A 14,364-nucleotide genomic window follows, 5' to 3' on the forward strand; every position below is an offset into this window, starting at 1 on the left:
AGTGTCAGGTGGGGGAGGGGGGGGGGGACAGGAAGAGGAAGTTCTCTCTGATCATGTGATCATTTCCCTCCTCCAGCTCTACAGGACTGTGAATACGAGGACGTTTCCCCGGCGGAAGCGAGCGGCTTGTGCTCGCCTGCAGGAATCGGTCAGTACCTCAGGGATCGTCCCGGGTCCCCTATGTCCCCTTCTGTCTCCTTATGTCCCCCTCTGTCTCCTTATATCCCCCTTTGTCCCTTCTGTCCATCTCTGTCTCCTTATATCCCCTTCTGTCCCATTCTGTCCCCCTATGTCCCCTTCTGTCCATTCCTGTCTCCTTCTGTCCCCTATGTCCATTTATGTCTCATTATGTCCCCCTCTGTCTCCCTATATCCTCTTCTGTCCCCCTCTGTTTCCTTCTGTCCCCCTCTGTCCATCTCTGTCTCATTCTGTCCCCTTCTGCCCACTTTGTCCTCTCATGTCCATCGGTCCCCTGCTGTCCTCTATGTCCCCTTATCTCCCCCTATGTCCCCTTCTGTCCATCTCTGTCTCCTTATGTTCCTCTATGCCCCCCTCTGTCCCAATATGTCCATCTCTTTCTCCTTATGTCCCCATCTGTCCCCCTCTGTCCATCTGTCTCCTTATGTCCCCCTTTGTCCCCTTCTGCCCCCCTTATGTCCCCATATTATCCCAATATGTCCCCCTCTGTCCCCCTGTATCTGCTAACACTATGAAAAAACACATTTCTTTTGTGTGTGTGTGTGTGTGTGTGTGTGTGTGTGTGTGTGTGTGTGTGTGTGTGTGTGTGTGTGTGTGTCCTGGTGTCTTCCTGTGTGTCTCAGGGTTTAACAGTCGGGTGGACCGTCCTAAAGGTCCCCGGGACCCCCCCTGCTGAGTGGAGCCGGCTGGAGCGGTGACACGTTCACTGGCCCTGGTTCATCACAGCTTCTGTAAATACGTCTGTTTTTAATTTAAGCTAACAAGATTCTTTTTTTTTAATTTTTGGACGATTTTTTACAAAACTCCACGAGTCGCTTCTTTTTTTTTCTTTTCTTTTTTTTTTTCTATGTAAATTTAAAATACTTTTATCCTCAATGTCACATAAACTGATTTTTCCTTCGCAGCAAATGAAACAAAACGAGCGTAATAAATGTCAAAGATAATGAAGATGGTGTTGTTTTTGTTCTGTTGTTTTCCTCTTCAATCTAATTAAACTGATCCGCGTTCAGTACTGAGGGCTGCAGTTCCCCGCGTGGCCGCCAGGGGGCAGCACGGTGTCAGTGAATAGAGGCAGGAGGCAGCGTGGAAAGAAGTGAAGGAAGAAGAAGAGGAAAGAAGAAGAAAAAGCTGGTTTTAATTACATTTCTGGCATCACTGGACTGTGGCCGCAAAGTGTGTGTGTGTTGTGTGTGTGTGTGTAACAGATAGGGGTAGAGAGAGAGAGAGATTGTTGTGACATCATAAGATCTGAATATGGTTACAAAAACTGCACACACACACACACACACACCATTTAAATAACTTGTCCCTCCTCTAATTTCTACTATCGCTTCATTTCACGTCTCTCTGTGGTCTCCTGCATTCAAGCAGCCAACACCCATGACCCGTGTGTGTGTGTGTGTGTGTGTGTGTGTGTGTGTGTGTGTGTGTGCACGCACAAAACTCAACCGCAAAGCACACTCTCCATATCATCAGTAGTTTTTCACACACACACACACACTGATTCTTAAAACCACTAAGTGTTAATCTCTGCTGCCAGCGCTCTCTCTCTCTCTCTCTCTCTCCCTCTCTCTCTCTCTCTCTCTCTCTCTCTCTCTCTCTCTCTCCCTCCCTCTCCCTCTCCCTCTCTCTCTCTCTCTGTATCACATTAGTTCCATAGTTGTGCAGTCGGACCCTCCTCCACCTGCCGACGTTCGCTTGAAGGCGTTTTCTCTGGTTTCCATGGCGACGGCGTTGAAACAGCCAGACTGACCCGAGGTCAGTTTGCTCAGTTTGTGAGGAGACCAGCGTTCCGGAGTCTCACCTGGTCGTTTCACTTCGGGACGACGGTCGTTTGAACAACACGGAAAAAAAAAACGTTGTAGTTCCCTTGCCAGGCCACTAGTTGTGTGTGTTGTTATTTGATCACCGTGACGACAGACGGCGTGTGAAGAAACGTCCACCGACGTGATAAATGGTCATAAAGGTAAAACTACGACAGGCCGTAGAGCTCGTCCTGCTAATGTATCTTTCTTTTTATTTATTTTTTATTTAAGTTGTTTTTACCAGTTTGGAGAAAACTCAAAAAATGGAGAGAATTCTCAATACATGGCGAAGGAGAGCGCTGTGTTTTTTTTTAAACGCCGCTATTCGGGAAGCTGCTTTAAAAAAGTTCCACGCTCAGCGAAACATTACGAAAGTTTTTACTTGAAAATGTTAGAGAGAGAGAGAAGAGAGAGAGAGAGAGAGAGAGAGAGAGAATGATGAGGGACAGAGAAAAGAGAGATCAGGAGGAGGAGTGTGGGGGGTGATGAAGAGTTGGAGATGGAGAGAATGATGGAGTGATGAATAAGACAGATTGTGGCTGAGCAGAGAGAGAGAAAGAGAGAGAGAGAGAGAGAGAGAGAGAGCAATACTGCCACCGAGCCTTGTTGCTAGGCAACTGAGCAGCTCCTCTTTGAAGTTTCCCTCATTGTTTTTTTTTCTTTTCTTTTTTTCCCCACCAACAATCAGGTCAGCGGGAACCATGGCAACCACCTCGCCACCACACCTGCTGGACATCCCTTCACCATGGAGACGGACGGGTGCCGAGGTCACGATGACATCATCAGGTAAGGTCAAACGACTGTATGACGACGCAAAACCACCACCGGGAGGCACAACGAGCGACAGACACAACAACAACAACCACAGGAAAAAACTGTCAACAGTCACAAAAGGATACAAAACAACCAAACGGACACGCAACAATCAGAAAAAGACACACAAGAAAAACGTTACAATGACACAACAATCATAAAAGGATACAAAACAACCGCAAAGAGACACAACAATCACAAAAAGATACAATTAAATACATATAAATAAATACAGTTCAATCACAAGAAGACACACAACAATCTCAAAGAGACAACAATCACAAATTAAATAAATTCAAAGACAGAGAGAGCGAGAGAGAGAGAGAGAGAGAGAGAGAGAGAGAGAGAGAGAGAGAGAGAGAGAAATTACATAAACACTCATCCAGATGTGTTTAGCAGGAGTAGCAGAAAAAATACAAGGAAGGCATTCAGTCAGCCACAACACACACACACACACACACACACACACACACACACACACACACACACACACACACACACACACACACACACACACACACACACACACACACACACACACACACACATACGTGCTGCTGGCTGTGTCACGCTGACTTAAAAAGATTAACTGGAGCTCGGCATCAATTTACACTGGGGGGGTTAGGAGGGGGGGTGAGAGGGTTGGGGGTAGTTGGGGGGGTGGGGGCGAGGGAGGGGGGAGGAGGGGGGTGAGGGGGGGGAAGGAGGGGGGGAGACAGATGGACACAGGTGGTCCAGTTGGAAACTTCTTCATCACTTCATCTTCACCCACAAGCAAGGAAGGAACGGCGGAGTGGACGGAAAAGGAAGACAGGGAGGGAAGAAGACATGGAGGACGACGGCGAGGACGACGGCGAGGACGACGGCGAGGACGACGGCGAGGACGACGGCGAGGACGACGGCCTCGCGGGGGGAGAAATGAGAGGGCGAGACGTTGGAGCTGCGACTTGATTACAGGGGAAACCGAAGCCACCGTCTTATTTTCAGCTGCGGCCTCCCGACCACAGCGGCGGCGGCGGCGGCGGCGGCTCCGCCCTCGTCCGCTCCGTCCTCCTCCACTCACGTCGCACGCCCTTCCCCCGCCCCCGACCCCGCCCACACGCTCCCCAGCCAATCACGTCGCTGTCTGTCTCGCCTCGGCTTCTCCGAGCTTCTGCGTCTTCCTTTAGCTTTTTCTTTCAGCCTATTAACAAATTTATTAGTAACCATTCATTTAAATGATGCCACACTATACATGGTGTAATATTACTATTATTATTAATATTATGTAGAAGTAATGAACGTTTATGTGTGTGTGTATATATATATATATATGTTTGATGTGCATGTATAAACTGTACATATAAAACTTGTGTATATCATTTATTGTGTGTCTTATAAAAATAGTAGTATCAGTTTAATAAGACTGCTGAAATAAGAATTAAAATTCAATTCAATATTATTATTGCAGCTGTGAATTCTTGTCCTTTAGCTTCAGTTGACTTCTTTGAACTCTTTTGACTCTTTTGATTTCTTTTAGACTCTTTAGATTCTTTTGGGCTCTTTTGGTTTCTTTTGGACTCTTTTGAACTCTTTTAACTCTTTTGAACTCTTTTGGTTTCTTTTAGACTCTTTAGGGCTCTTTTGGTTTCTTTTGGACTCTTTTGAACTCTTTGAACTCTTTTGACTTCTTTTAGACTCTTTAGACTCTTTTTGTTTCTTTTGGACTCTTTTGAACTCTTTTAACTCTTTTGAACTCTTTTGACTTCTTTTGGTTTCTTTTAGACTCTTTAGGGCTCTTTTGGTTTCTTTTGGATTCTTTTGACTGTTTTGAACTCTTAACTCTTTTGAACTATTTTAACTCTTTTGGACTATTTGGGACTCTTTTGCACTATTTTAACTCTTTTGGACTATTTTGGACTCTTTTAACTCTTTTGGACTATTTTGACTCTTTTGGACTCTTTTAATTTCTTTTGGTTTCTGGTTTCTGTCTCATTATCTCCTGTTTTCTTCCCGTCAGCGTTTGTCGGCTTGTTAGCGATGGTAGAATCGCGACTCCTCTTTAGCAACTCTAAAGGCTCATGAGCTTCTGTTCGCCCTTCAGTTTCTTAACTCCCAGTTGCCTACGAAATACTGGAAATTCTTGTTAAACAATTTTATTTGATCAGTTTCAGTTTTCCCATTCGCTCCTTTTAACACCTTTAGCATCAACAGCTAGGTGCTGTTTGAACCTATTAGCGCCTGCTAGCTTCCGTTTGCACCTGTCGGATGATTAGCTTAGCCTTTTCACTTATTGTTAGCCTCGTAGCTTCTATAAAATAGCTCCTATTAAGAGATATATTTACTGTAATTGATACACTTTTCCTCTTTTGTCTGTTCCATTGTTCTCAGCTCGTTCTAATAAGCTAGGGCTATCCGAATAGTTCCGGTTAGCAGGTTAAAACTTAAGCTATATTTTAAGAATGAGCCGCCAATTCCTGCCGTTCCCTTAAACGTCTCTCGTTTGCCTCATCGTTCTCGGTTGCAGCTTTTTTTTCTGCCCGATAGCTTCAGTTAGCTCCTGTTAGCCTCTTATCGCCTCTTTGCTGAAGCTTTCCTCCGTTAGCCTCAAAACTGACATACTGCATCGTCGGGAAAGTAGCTTCTACGTACTGCTTCACCCTCCGACCATGTCATGAAACCACATTTTAGTAGCGTTTATTTCCTTCTTAGCGGCTACAGACGCTGCGAAATGTAGGCGGCCGCTACAAGCTAACGTCCCGAAGGGCGACGTCCATGTTGTCGTAGCAAGACATTATAGCTTTAGCCTTGTAGTTCTTGGTGCCATTTTTTTCCTGCCCGTTAGTCTTCATTAGCTGTCGTTAGCCTTCACCGTCTCTTCACTTAAGTCAACTTTTGTTAACCTGACGCCCCGTTTCCACGGCAACGGCGCTCGGAGCCACTGAAAACACAAGTTTTTTGTTGTTTTTTTTTTTTTTTTTTAAGAATGGCCGCCAACGTGGAAGTTTGTGGAAACGCTTGAGGTCCATTTTCGCGTGACTTATACACACACACACACTGCTGCTGCAGGAAACACACCTTATGTGTGTGTGTGTGTGTGTGTGTGTGTGTGTGTGTGTGTGTGTGTGTGTGTGTGTGTGTGTGTGTGTGTGTGTGTGTGTGTGTGTGTGTGTGAGTGTGTGATGTTCGCAGCAGCAGCCTGACTCACAATGACAGGATGACTAACCTCCCATCACACTCGTCGGCTCCACGCTCTGCCTCTCTCCTCCTCCATCACCACCACCACCACCACCACCAGACTCCACACACTCCAAGAAACAAGCTACAAGTTCAAACCTCGTCTTTCATTGAGGAGGAGAGAAAAAAAACAAATGCTCTCAACCAGCAGCAGCAGCAGCGACGGAACGAATGATGGCAGTTTGAGGCCAAGAACTGTGAAATAAGACTACAGACAGACAGACGCAACCAAATGATGCTGAACGATACCAAAACAACAAAACCGTCACACTAATCAAGTGGACGGTGACAGAATGGACGTACTTTTTGTTTCTATTTTATTAATTCCAGAGGGAAATAGAGAAATCCCTTAATTAATGATGTATAAAGAAGACATACGACTAGATAAATCGTCAAATTGTGTGTGTGTGTGTGTGTACATAGATTTTTATAGAAATAAATAAATGAATGAAAAAATACGAGTCAGCTACAACACGCACGCGCGCACACACACGCACACACACTCTCCTCCTCAGCGTCTCAGCACATCTGGCTCCCGGAGAGGAAAAACAGCAGATTAACAAGTTGGACTGTACCAAGTGGGATAAAGCGGGGGGGAGGATCCAGCGGCTCCTCGCTAATAAAACTCAACTTTAATTAATGTTTCGCCCCTGAATCGCCTCGTTACCTCGTTTAACTTGCTTCGCGGGTCTGAAGCCTTGGATTAATCCGTCAAATTCAAGTTATTCCGCTGTAAATCGCTGTCCCGATCGGTTCCTTCCCCCCCTCCTCCATCTCCTCCTCCCGGTCGAGTCCCACAGTGGTACGGTCCAGGCGGGAGGGAGGTGGGGAGGGGAGGGGGGGAGGGGGTGAGAGAGAGGGGAGGAGGGGGGTAGGGGGGGGCTGTCCGTATCGGAGCAGGGGCGGACCGAGCCGAGTCGAGCCGAGCCGAGCCGAGGCAGGCTGAGAGACACCGGGAGAGCCGCGCCGCGTCTCGCCGCTCCGCGCCGTGTGTGGATTTTACCTCCGGTCTCCTGCGGGTCAGTCAGCGCGGGCTGCTCGTGCTGCGGCCACCTGGACCTCCTCACGTGAGGAAGAAGAAGAAGAAGAAGGAGGAGAAAAAGAAGAAGAAGAAGAAGAAGAAAAGCAGAGCGGCGGCGCGTGGGACCGTGGATTTAAATACGTGATCCCTCTTTTCCTGCGCCTTTTCCTCACAGGTAGGACCGGAGGAGGGGAGGGGAGGGGAGGGGAGGGGGGGGGGGGTGTAGTGGGGTGGAGGTGGTAGAGGTGGAGGAGGAGGAGGAGGAGGGGGGGCTCCGTGTGTGGATGTTTGGGGGGGAAAACGCCTCGCCGCTCCGCCGCATCACGGCTCGTATCATCCGCCCCGCAAAAAAAAAGCCCCGCAAACCCCCCGCTCCTTTTTCCACGCTTTTTTCCCTCTGGTGGTGGTGGAGGAGGGGGGAGGTGGAGGGTGGAGGAGGGGGGGAGGGGGGGGGGTGGTGGAAGAGCCGGGGCTTCTGATGGGGATGGGGGTGCTGCTGCTGCTCGATACCCCAGGTAGGGGCAGATTTCACCCGCAAGGCTTCTGGCCTCTCGTCGCTTCTCCTCCGCTGTTTTGGTGCGTGAAGGGAAAAAAAAAAGAAAGGAAAAAAAAAGAGAGGTGATTTTCAGCTGGAAATGTGTTTTGTTTTCTGTAGTGGGGGGAGGGGGGGGTATAGGAGGAGGGGGGTGTTGGGGGTTGGGGGGGGGGGGGGGGGGGGTGGAGGGGCTAGCACGGCTCCAGACGCTGATCCATTAAAGAAGAACAAAGAGGAGGAAGGAGCCTGGAAAACCTTGAAAAACGCGAAAGAAACGCAAAAAAACGCGATGGAGCGACGGAGCGGTCCCCCCCCCCTCTCCACCTCCTGCACCCCCCCACCCCAAACCAAAACCCAACATCTACCCGGCCGGCTGGAGGTCCGTCAGTCCATCCGGAGGACTTGGCTGGTCCTGGTCCTGATGGCTGGACCTGGTCCTGATGGCTGGACCTGGTCCTGGTCAACAGTTCTGATCCTGATCAATAGTTCTGGTCCTGATCAACAGTTCTGTTCCTGATCAACAGTTCTGGTCCTGATCAACAGTTCTGGTCCTGATCAATAGTTCTGGTCCTGATCAACAGTTCTGGTCCTGATCAACAGTTCTGTTCCTGATCAACAGTTCTGATCCTGATCAACAGGATCAACAGTTCTGATCCTGATCAACAGTTCTGGTCCTGATCAACAGTTCTGGTTCTGATCAATAGTTCTGGTTCGGATCAACAGTTCTGATCCTGATCAACAGGATCAATAGTTCTGGTTCTGATCAACAGTTCTGGTTCTGGCAGGTGCAGCAGGTTGATCAAAGATCGACTCTCATCATTAAATCTGGTCTGATGAAACCTGCATGAACACTGAAGGACCCCCCCAGACCCCCTCCCCACTCCAGCCCCCAATTGATTAACCGATCAGATCCTGATCGATCCGATCAGATGTGTCCCGGCGTCTTTCTTCACTTGGAGACGGCGTCAAATTACACTTCGTTTATAAACAAAACAAAACAAAACAAAGCAGCTTTAAAAGAGAGAAACTGGGAGAACTGAGGGTTTTTCTCCTGATCAGGTCGTTGATCAGCTGATAAAGGAGGAAACGAACTGTTGAGTTTGATTAATAATCAATGAGCCGATCACGTTTAGAAGAATGTGAGAAAAACAGGCGTCAGATTCGTCTCGTTTTCTCACATTCGACACCAAAAACAACGTTTGTTTACGACGTTTATACAAAGTCTGTTTGTCGAGGAAGTTTAGGCTTCGTGGATGAAGATATTTCAAAAGTGTTTCACCAAAAACATCAATGTTTAAGAAAAATCGATTGTTTTTATTTTCCCTTTTTTTCCCCCAACCTCAATCTGAAGCGTTTTCTCAGATTAAAACCACCGAATCGTCAGAAAAATCTTCTTTTTGTCGACGTGGAAACGCTTTAAAAAAAAAAAAAGCCCAACGAGGTTCTAATGAAATACTGATGAAAAACAGCAGACGTCTTTTAAAATTCAATAAAAAAAGAAGGTAAAAAACCATTAAACGTTCAAATTTAAATGTAAGAAATGATATTAAATCGGCTCCCGTGAGAAAAGAAATAGGAGGAAATCCCAATAAAGCTAAACCAGAAATAGTTTTCTCAATTTTATTTTTTATTTTTAGTTTTTTTTTAGTTTACTCAAATTTGTTTTGATTATTTTTGTTTTAGTTATTTTTGTTTTCTCAATTAAAAGGTTTTTTTTTTTGGTTTCTCTATTTATTTTCTCGTTTTTTTTTTTAGTTTTCTCAATTTGCTTTGATTATTTATTTATTTATTTTTTGTTTTCTCAATTTAAACATTTTTTTTTTTAGTTTTCTCAATTTAAGAAAATGTTTTTTTAGGTTTCTCAATTAATTTTTCTGTTGTTTTTTTTAGTTTTCTCAATTTTAGTTTTTTTAGGTTTCCTCGTGTAGTTTTTGTTTTTTGTTTTGTTTTGTTTTTTGTTTACTCAATGTGTAGCTATATTACGTGCCATGATGGCGCCACCTGCAGGTCAGACAGACTGAACCCCCGGGATTCAAGATATGCGACAAACTTAAAGTTCGTATTCCGTCAGCTAACATATTTATTAAAAAAAATTAATAAATAAAAACAAACCAAAAAAACACGACTCAGCAGGTTGGTCTGTTATCAAGGCGTGAACAGAACAAGCTCCGCCTCCTGCTCCTCTCGGGTTGCCGTGGTGACGCCTCCTTAAAAAAGTGACAGTGGAAAAAAGATAGTGGCTGTTTTGTGTGTGTGTGTGTGTGTGTGTGTGTGTGTGTGTGTGTGTGTGTGTGTGTGTGTGTGTGTGTGTACGGAGAAGAGGCGTGAGGGAATGTGGTGTTTTGTGTTGCTCGGCTAGCGGCGGCGGCGGCGCCGTGATGTCATCACCGACGGAGGTTAAAATAAGTCGGCTGTTATCGAAATGTTTCCACCGCTGCACTTTGACACACTTTTTCCGTGTGTGTGTGTGTGTGTGTGTGTGTGCGTGTATGTGTGTGTGTGCTTTGACGACTCATGATGCTGATGCTTTTTTTTTTTTATATGAATGACGATTATAAATAAAATGACAACAACAACTTAAAGTACGTTTTTATTTTATGGAGGCGTCTTTAACTCGCCTCTTCACACAGGAGCGTTTTAATGAAATGTCAAAAATTAGACACACACACACACACGGACTATTTTCAAGGAGCAGACCAATGAGAATCCCTGTTTTGTCGCCATGACGATGCACCAAGAACATTTTTTTCAATGATCAATATTAAAATGTACGACTGAGGCCACAACAGACGTGTGTGTGTGTTTAGTATACATCTATGATTTAATATAAAGCACTTAACACACATTTTTGTTTATTGATATACAATTATGCTCAAAGTGAACACACACACACACACACACACACACACACACACACACACACTGAGTCAGTGGAGGAGTCAGCAGTGAGAAAACGCTGAATCAGCACACACACACAGACAGACTGATATATTTTCAGTCGGTGGCGTTCGGAGCGTCGCCTTCTATCAGCCAATGAGAACGACTGGCCGCTGTGATGTCATCAAAAAGCTGCTGTCGCTTGTCGTTGAAGACCCGTGTGATGACATCACCGACGCCTCTGATTAGACGGGGGGTGTGGAGGTGGGGGAGGGGGGGGGGGGTATAGATTTATGGAGGTTTAAGAAAATATTACCCTCCCACGTGTCCTCACGCCACCTTGCACCGACCCGCGTCCTCACAAAGACAGGAAGACCAGAGACACACTCAGGAAGGTGTTGAGGAGGAGCGGACAGGAAGCAATCAGCTGACACTCTGCACCTCCTTCCTGCTCCTCCTGACACACACACACACACACACACACACACACTGATTTTCCGTCCACATTGTCAAAGTGTCTAAACCGGGACATTTTTGTCGTCTCGTCCAGCCGGTCTCCCAGAGCAACGGGACAGTTTGTGGTAAAATCCCCAGCAAGTGTCCAACAGAGTCTCTCGCCAATCATATCTTCTATAGAGACTGTCAAGACCGGGTGTCAAATCTGGTGTTAAACCAGATCTAAAACTGTTTCAACAAATCTGAAACCGAGACTTCAACCTGGACTGAAACCAGGTCTAAGACGAGTTTAAACTAAATCTGACAGCAAGTGTCAAATCAGGTCTGAAACCAGTTTAGAAATAAGGTCTAAAACTAAGTCTATAGTCGCTTAAAAACCATGTTCGAAACCAGTTTTAAACCAGATGTGAAACCAGTTTTAAAACCTATGTGAAACCAGTCTTAAACCCGATGTCAAGCCAGTTTTAAACCAGATGTGAAACCAGTTTTAAACCAGATGTGAAACCAGTTTTAAACCAGATGTGAGACCAGTATTATACCAGATGTGAAACTATTTTTGAACCCGATGTGAAACCAGTTTTAAACTAGATGTGTAGCCAGTTTTAAACCCGATGTGAAACCAGTTTTAAACCCGATGTGAAACCAGTTTTAAACTAGTTGTGAGACCAGTTTTAAACCAGATGTGAAGCCAGTTTTAAACCAGATGTGAGACCAGTTTTAAACCAGATGTGACACCAGTTTTAAACCAGGTGTGAGACCAGTTTTAAACCAGATGTGAGACCAGTATTAAACCAGATGTGAGACCAGTTTTAAACCAGATGTGACACCAGTTTTAAACCAGATGTGAGACCAGTTTTAAACCAGATGTGACACCAGTTTTAAACCAGATGTGAGACCAGTTTTAAACCCGATGTGAAACCAGTTTTAAACCAGATGTGAGACCAGTTTTAAACCCGATGTGAAACCAGTTTTAAACCCGATGTGAAACCAGTTTTAAACCCGATGTGAAACCAGTTTTAAACCAGATGTGACACCAGTTTTAAACCAGATGTGACACCAGTTTTAAACCAGATGTGAGACCTTTATAGGCCCGGTGTGACGACAGTCTGCGTCTCAGTGTGTCCAACAGAAATGGGACACGCCGTCGTATCTCTTATGTAATAATACAGTAGAGACACTCAACACTGGAATCACCGTAGCAACCGTTGTCAACGGCTGATTGGCTGATGGAGGAGTCTCTCTCTCTCTCTCTCGCTCTCTCTCTCTCTCTCTCTCTCAGTCGATGGATGGGAACGTTTCGGGTGAACCGAATTCCTTGACGTCGGCTTCTTTTCCCCCCCGTCGAAAGCGAGTTCGTCACGTCGGCGTGACGCGGCGAGTGTTTTTGAAACATCTGCTGCGATTAAGACAAAACGAGCTGCGAGCGTTTCTGCGACTCGCTTCATGAAACATTCAGCGTCTGAACTTTGTCTGAACCGCTGCATCATGTGTTTGTGTTTCATCCTCGGCAGACGGCAGGTCAGAGACACGCTGCGTGTTCACATCCTGCTCTGTGTGTGTGTGTGTGTGTGTGTGTGTGTGTGTGTGTGTGTGTGTGTGTGTGTTTTGCAACAAAGTTAGTAAAAAAAAATGAAGCTGCCTCCCCGACGGCCGCCGCTTGTTTGTTATAGAGGCTAAAGGTCACGAAACAAATAACTTTGGTTCATCTCAGCTTTCAGATTGTAATCAGATTACATTCCCGTTGAATTAGGAGGCACGCTGCAGTACCCCTAGGGGGCACCGTTTAGCGTCCCCCCCGCGTGTTCCACGAACTTTCTTTTTATTCAAACGCCTCAGTCCGGGAAGCGGCGGGAGACGTGGGATCACAAGGTCTCTGGGTAAATGATGTCACCTGCTGCGGTCTTATATAATATACAAGTTAATATATAATTTATATAATATGAAAATATACTCTTGGATTGACGTGACAGCGAGTCAGTGTTTCATTCATGTACGAGGTGCTGTTCACGTGATGTTTTAAAGTGACAACACGAAAACGTCGTTGCATTTAAGGGGTCTGTTATTGCAACTTTTTGAAAACGTTCCCCATGGAGACGGAGGAAAACGCAACTTTTCTGAAACGCTGCCGCCGCAAACCACAGCGAGGTCAAGAAACACGTGTACAAATAGAGGAACCATAACAACAAAAGTTTTCCTCTGTGGTGTCGTGACTCCAAGTCCGTATTCTCCCGGGACTTGGTGCTCTTATTTTGACAGTCATCGCAATAACAATCCCATCTTGGCCGTCTGTCCACCATGTTCATAGCGTTTTGTTCTCTGCTGCATGTGTGTGTGTGTGTGGCTTCATTACAAAAACAAACAGCACCCCCCACTAGTGGCCCTGTGTGCGAACTACATCGTTTTTTTTTTTTTTTTTTTTTTTTCCCATTGATTTTGTCGTTGTAAACGACCATCGTTGATCATATTTCACGGTGTAAAACACAAAACTTTCCACTCAGGATTTCCTGGAAGTAATCCATATTTTATGCTTGTACAAAAACGAGCCCACAGTCAGAATTTCGCCATCTTTAGTCATCCCTCCATTGCTCCTGTCATCATTGTTTTCCGCCACCAGAGGGAGCCATACTTCCCTCTTCAGTAGTTGCATTTGGAAAATGTGAAACCAGAGTTGAAACCCGAAACCCGAGCGTTAGCATGACTGCTGCCGATAAAACCCGCCGCCGTTCGCTGCGAACTCCGTCACGCTTTTATTCCTCCGACTTCAGCTCCGTCCACCGACTGACTGACGTAAACAAAAAACAACCAACCATAACAGATTTTTACAGCATCTTCCTCCCTCTGACTCAACTCGAGTCGTTAGAGCGACCCGCACGGCGCTGACAGCTCTGCTACTGCTAATGCTAATGCTAACACTGTAGTGATGTCGCCTTACAAAGAGGGGAGAAGTAAGTCGTCACTTGTGGAGTAAAAGAAAGTGAGAGGAGCTCCTTTGACTCTCCGTCCGTCACATGTTCACGTCTTCAGTTAAATTAATCAGACTGAGAGCCAATCAGAGGCTGCGGTTAACCTCGGGGGGGGGGGGGGGGGGGGGGGGTGTAACGTATCCAATCGGCATTTACCCGCTAAACGTGGCGTGACGTTGGCTGTCAGTCATGGGAATAGACTGCAGGTCTACGGCGAGGCCAGAGACCCGCTGGACTCTGAGAGGCGACGTCCTGCCGAGATAAAAACCTCCAGAACACGACTTCCTTCCCGAACGCCGGCGGTCCGATAGCACAAAGAGCCGAGCGTGAAATGACACTTTGGAGGGAGAAAGGGCGGCTGTGTGAAGAAGACGAGTCTCTGCTTTTCTTTCTGCGGTTTTGTGGTTTTCCGACTGAATGTTGCTTCAGTCCTTCGTCACATAATGAAGTGATTGTTGTTCGGAAGGCTGAGAAAGAGTC

The 14,364-nt window shown here is 46.1% G+C and overlaps 2 protein-coding genes across 2 annotated transcripts in view; both read left to right on the forward strand.

Moving 5' to 3' along the window:
• ptpn18 (protein tyrosine phosphatase non-receptor type 18) overlaps positions 1-896 on the forward strand; it is a gene marked incomplete at both ends in the record, with an annotated part of 13,063 nt that extends 12,167 nt beyond the window's left edge. The window contains 3 exon segments of the mRNA XM_080496986.1: positions 77-148; positions 822-862; positions 864-896. Coding sequence (XP_080353112.1) covers positions 77-148; positions 822-862; positions 864-896 — 146 coding nt within the window.
• Positions 897-3,644: 2,748 nt separating this feature from the next.
• Positions 3,645-14,364, forward strand: part of plxna3 (plexin A3) — a gene marked incomplete at its 5' end in the record, with an annotated part of 76,368 nt that continues 65,648 nt past the window's right edge. The window contains 2 exon segments of the mRNA XM_080496987.1: positions 3,645-3,742; positions 3,804-3,940. Coding sequence (XP_080353113.1) covers positions 3,645-3,742; positions 3,804-3,940 — 235 coding nt within the window.

Source organism: Blennius ocellaris (assembly GCF_963422515.1).
Source record: "Blennius ocellaris genome assembly, chromosome: 5".
NCBI lineage: Eukaryota > Metazoa > Chordata > Actinopteri > Blenniiformes > Blenniidae > Blennius > Blennius ocellaris.